At 45.5% G+C, this 5,743-nt stretch overlaps 1 protein-coding gene across 1 annotated transcript in view; it reads left to right on the top strand.

The window, feature by feature from the left end:
- Positions 1–5,743, top strand: part of SCRIB (scribbled planar cell polarity protein) — a 96,661-nt gene that overhangs the window by 84,532 nt on the left and 6,386 nt on the right. Inside the window, exons 41-44 of the mRNA XM_009318786.1 lie at positions 945–1,109; positions 1,789–1,928; positions 2,328–2,365; positions 3,200–3,274. Of these exons, the coding sequence (XP_009317061.1) occupies positions 945–1,109; positions 1,789–1,928; positions 2,328–2,365; positions 3,200–3,274 (418 nt within the window). The remainder of the gene's footprint in view (positions 1–944; positions 1,110–1,788; positions 1,929–2,327; positions 2,366–3,199; positions 3,275–5,743) is intronic.

Below are 5,743 nucleotides of genomic sequence, written 5' to 3'. Positions count from 1 at the left end.
CCCCCAGCACACACCCCTGTGCTCTCTTGGGACAAACACACTGGGACCCATGCTACATAAGTGTTCTGGGCACACACAACTGCTGGCATTCGTGCCATAGGAAGAGTGTGATTAAGAAGGTACAGGCACATATCAAGGGAGGCAGGTTTCCAGCAAGGGCTATATGCATCTTGGCAGTTTTCCTACCATGCACATGCTATTTTATGGATGCACTCACCTCTTCAATTGCATGTGTTCCAAGGCCTGTGGCAAATAGACCTTTTGTAATGTGCTTGTCCATTCTGCTTCCCCTTTTCTCGTGGTCAAACAAAGGTGCATGCTAACAGGTGCATGCACCTGTATATATATGTATGCAAATCTACACTGAGACACTATCAACTGTGTGCCCGCACACTCACTCATGCCCTGTATTCCCTCAGTCTGCTACACTCATACCCACTTCTTTGTAACTACCTCCTGCACCTTTTTCATTGGTCTGCCGGGTGTTTCTAGTCCTCTCCTAGCCCGTGAGGAGGGCAGTCTCCAGATGCTGAGGCTCTGAAGGCTAATGCTTCTGGGCACGTCATCCCAGATTGCCCTCTGGAGGTTCCTGCTTCTTCTGCAGCAGTTGGTATTGGACAGGATCAGATATAGGAGCCTGTTTTAATCAAGGCTACCCCTATATCAGACCCATATTTCTCCTTGCCAGGGTATGTTCCTGTATCTGTTTCTTTCCCTGCGCTTGTCTGCTGCAATGTTCATCACCATCATCTCCTCTTCCTCCTCTTCCTCCTCTTCCTCCTCTTCCTCCTCTTCCTCCTCTTCCTCCTCTTCCTCCTCTTCCTCCTCCTCTTCCTCCTCCTCCTCCTCCTCTTCCTCCTCCTCCTCCTCCTCCTCCTCTTCCTCCTCCTCTTCCTCCTCCTCCTCTTCCTCCTCCTCTTCCTCCTCCTCCTCCTCCTCCTCAGATCCTCAGCTCTTGAAGACAGTATTAAACAGTACGAGCAGGATCTGGCCAGGAAGTTGTACCAGTCCCGACAGTGGGCACCTGCTCCTGGGGCCAGGCCAGCTCAGATGTCTAGTCCAATGCAGAGTCACGCCTCAAGAATCCCTGGGTCAGGAAGCCAATCCAGGTGTGCACAGCCCCCTCCCTGCCAGCTGCATGCTCAACGGTCCTGTCTGTATCCCTACATCCTAACGCAGTGCTCCCAGCTGTGGCCTGCTAGGGGTAGGGAGAAAATTTTAGTGGTTGCTGGTGTTCATTTCCCTGAGGTCCCACAGACTACCGGCAGTTGTCTCAATGAGAATGAAGGGGGATGCTGGGTCTGTTTGATTGGGAGAAGAGAGCAGACATTTCTGAGGGCTGAGCCCACTTTTTCTTAGTTATTTCATAATCTCCTGATGGCTGAAGAGGGTTAAGATGCAACACACTGAGAACACAGAGGAGAGTAAAGCCCTGAGAATTAATCCTACTCATTCGAGCCCCTGCAGTTCCTTTCCCAGCTTGGGTTGCTCTCCCATCGTATATGGCACTTCTGGAAAGGCCTGCAGCTTCTCAGTGCGTTGATGCTTAGCTCTAGGCTCTGTCTGTTCAACACATATGATGGCATGTATGTTTCAGGATGACAGCAAACCAAGCTGTTCTCCTCTCCTGCTTTGAAAGTCTGTCTGCCTCAGGGAACCAAGGGTCCTTAATTCCGCCTTTCTGCACTCAGCCTGTTGACCGTGGTGCTAGGTGCAGAAGGAGGCATTATCTCTTATCAAGAAGGCAATGTCTGATGTCTTTTTCTCCCTCCCTCATTTCTGAGGCAGGATGAAATCCCTTGAACAGGATGCTCTTAAAGCGCAAATGGTTATTGCCAAGTCCAAGGAGGGGAAAAAACGCAGCACACTGGAGCAGCTGGCAGAGTCACCTTCACCTGTTCCTACCCCATCACCAACACCACTGGAAGGTACTGTATAGCTATCTCTATCTCTGAGAAAAAAAGTTAATGCTGCTTTAGCTTAACTTGCTTGAAAGCAGACCTCTGAAAGCAATTTCCTCCTTCAGCCTAGATTGGAAGGTCCTTTGGGACATACGACATCTCTCAGCATAGGGGATGGGCCTGATCTATAGAAAATGTGAGAGAACATCTGAGGTATGGTTCCAAGGAACCAGAGCAGAAATAAAACAAGCATCATGACTTTTTAAAAAAACAGGAAAGAGGCATTTGTTCTGAGAAGGCAGTGTCTTTCCTGAGCATAGTCTTTTATCACACTTAAAAGCTGCTAAATGGAAGGGGCAGATTCAGGGAAGTGTTGCACGTAATACAGCCATTCACTAAATAGTGCTTTTCTGTCATCTTTTGCAGATTGCAGTCCCAGAAACATCACTTCACCGGGAAGGCTGGTATGACATACTTCTGCTTGCTTTTGTTATCTTGCCTATAATCCTGGGATTTCTCAGTTAGCCAGTTTGGGTGTGGACTGTGCATCTGGGCCATGGGATCCCTACTTAAATACTTAAACCAGGTCTGGCTGCATGAATTGTGAAGAGGGCACAGTGGACGGAGCTCTGCCATACCCATTGCTAGAGGCATCCCCCCTTTTTTACAACTACGATGTAACATCTGTTTTCTGTTTCCCTGTTTTATTATTTTATCCTTTTCTTGGTTCTTCATCTCCATGTTCAGAAAGCCTTTCACTTCAGAGACTCTGTCCCCTTGTTTCCTCAACAGCATAAAACTGAGAACTTTAGCCGAAATCAGCATTTTCCTTTTTCTGAGCACTGCATAAATGCAACCGGACATTGTTGCAGAGAATTGTCAAAATTAGTAAGACAGACAAACACAAGAGTGGGAGCAGCTGCACTGAGAGGGGACCTGGTTTTGCCAACTCTGGATTGAAAACCTGACTGTGCTACAGCTATCAGGAATCTTGCCATGAATATTCCCATGAAAATAGGTTTCCTACCTAAATTGGTGTGCATGTGCATTTTACTGGAGCACATAATGTTTTCTCTGCAACTTGGAACCCCTGTTCTGACACCAGAACAGCTAAAAAGACAATGTCCCAGACATGCCTCATTTTCAGAGGCTGTATCCAGGGATTCTTCTAACTGAGAATGACGCTCTGCTTCTGCTTTTATCTCTGCATAGATTGCTCAGCTTGCTGCTGGTTTTCTATCCATTTTTCTCTCCTTACTCTCTCTTCTCTGTTTATTCTCTTTTGCTGTCCCTTCTAGTCCATGTCTGAAAAGAAGTTTGACTACCGGGAATTTGCTGCTATTCCTTCCTCCAAACCTGTTTACGAAATCCAGGTATAGACTGCATGCTGAACCATCTGTTAGATTGGTTAGGGCTTGATTTGGTGGAAGTGCCTGCACATGAAGTGATGACCTTCAGAGCAGAGGTTGAATGATTTGAGGAAGTCCTCTTCAAAGGCCCTGTCTGTGTGGGATGCAATGACAACCAGCCATGCTGTATAACTGAGGGTTTATTGGAGACTTCAGTCAAGTGGAATTGTGAAAAAGTTGGTCCAGATGGTTTTAAAATTAATGACAAAAGCTTTGCAAATATAAAGCAGCTACATCTTCACCTTAATTGATCCTGAAATATTTTTAAGTTAAAGATGAGAACTAAAAGGGAAGAAAAAACCATAGAAATTATTGCCAACAAATTGCAAATTGGAGCAAATGTTAACTTCAAACTGGAAGGTATCCAGCATCCTGCCCAAGAAGCAGCTGTGGTGACAACTCTCATATGTTGTAACTCTGGTGTAGATGAACTGTGAAGTAATCACGTGGTAAGAGAACACCAAGTTTCGAGGGTGAGAGCCATGGCAAGGTTATTCTCCTTCCTAAATGAACCTAATTTCATTTAAGCTGCTTTGTCATAGAATCACAGAACGGTTGAGGTTGGAAGGGACCTCTGCAGGTCATCTTGTCCAACCCTCCTGCTCAAGCAGGGCCACCTAGAGCCAGTTGCCCCAGGATTGTGAACTGTCTGTCTCTTATTGTCTGGGTTAGTCATTAACTGATTGTGTTTGTGACAGCTGATTTGATTAGATACTGTATGTCTGTAATTTTTTTTTTTTAGGGGTTTTTTTTTAGTTTTATGTAAAGACAATGAAGCAGATACCTGCAGTTAGGTTTGTATTGTGTGTGGAGAGCTAGCAAGTACTGACATGTTGGGCTTTAACTTGCTGTCATGACACAAAGATCCAAGGTCCAAGGTGTCATCCCCAAAGCCAGGCTGACTTTAGCAGAGTTGCAGTTTGAGGATTCTCAGGCAGTTATTCATTATTTGATGCGTATTCTTGGCTGACTCCTTTCACTGGTGGTATTGCTTAGCCCTTGGTAGTCACTCATCTTTTTCTCTAAGAATCCCTCCCCTTTTGGGGTGTGCACCTGTCCAGGTTCTGTACCAAGTGAGTCAGAGGGCTGGCCACGCAAGCCCCAGTGGCAGCTCTGGACTACCCAAGTTTCCCCAAGCTTCTGCTGAGGCCACAGTGCAGCCCTGGGTCTTCATGCAGCTGAGAAGATGCCTCCAAAGGAGGCTACACCTCCAAATCATCAGGCAGTTCCTCTGGACCTCTCTCAGCAGTGCAGTAATTAAGAGACTGTATTTTTTCCTGGCCATAGTCACACAACTATGTCACTCACTTTGGATCAGTGCAGTGCTATTTGACGGGGCTGTGTTCCTCACCAATGCATGCCGAAGTCATCACAGCCCCCTGTGCTCTGCTCTCTGCTGTTCATGAAGAGCATGACTTCTACCATACATTTGCTTTATTTCTAAAGCACTAAATGGGCTGAGATCATCTCCCCCTCTTTCCTGCCTCCTCCAATTTTGCTGTTTGCACAAAATAGGCAAGTTTATACGGAAATGAGGGCTTCTTGCACTCTTACAGCTGTGAAACTTCCCTAATGCTATCCATATGTGTATAGAGCCACCATCCTTTATCCTACAACTAAAGAAAAATTAAGCTACTCCTCACTTGTGCTCTTGAGCTGAGCAAGAAGACCCCTAAAAGATAGATTTTGATCAATAGTGGCCCAAACTTTCAGACAAGTTTGGCATTATTAAACTTGCTGAATACTGAGCTCTTCTGAAACCCTATCCCTACATTTGTATAGCTCAGAGAAGTGTTGAGCTCAGTGTAAGTATTGTGAACAAACCTAGAAAGAATAGTAGAAGAAACAAATGCAGCCACTTTTGAAATAAACAGAATACCTCAACAGAATACTTTGACCTTTCTATCCTTGAAGCACTGTATACAGCTAGATTAAATTCTCTATTTCAGTAAAATAAGTCGGGCTTGGGACATTTATGCCTGTCCCCAGAGTAGTGCTGATTTTCAAGCCAGATTAAGTTCATGACCATGAGCAAAGTTGTTTTCTTGTGGTGTTGTCACTCTGGTCTGATGAGCTACAGACAGCTGTGGTTGTTGGAATGGTCTTAACTTTGTGAAGGCTTTAAAATTAGCAGGAACTGGTGGAGTTTCATGATTATCACTTAGCCATTTCTCCAAAGCTGTCTCTGCCATCTGTTGGGATGTAACTGCTTCCTATCCCACGTCAGTTCTCTATACACACCTGAATATAAAGAAGAAAGTTGATTTTGCATAAGAAGGTAGGCCTGGGAAGAGTGCAGATGCAGAATTAGGATCCAGGACTCTCAAGGAAATGTAGCTCATGTCTTTGCATTCCTCCCATGTTTCTACTCATTTTCAGTAGTCTCTTCGCTTTCTGCCTTTCACGTCACTTCCTATCCTCTCCTCCCTACAC

Source organism: Pygoscelis adeliae, unplaced genomic scaffold (assembly GCF_000699105.1).
Source record: "Pygoscelis adeliae isolate BGI_AS28 unplaced genomic scaffold, ASM69910v1 Scaffold452, whole genome shotgun sequence".
NCBI lineage: Eukaryota > Metazoa > Chordata > Aves > Sphenisciformes > Spheniscidae > Pygoscelis > Pygoscelis adeliae.
The sequence above is the reverse complement of the archived record's forward strand: the minus strand, read 5'-3'. Positions and strand labels throughout refer to the sequence as shown.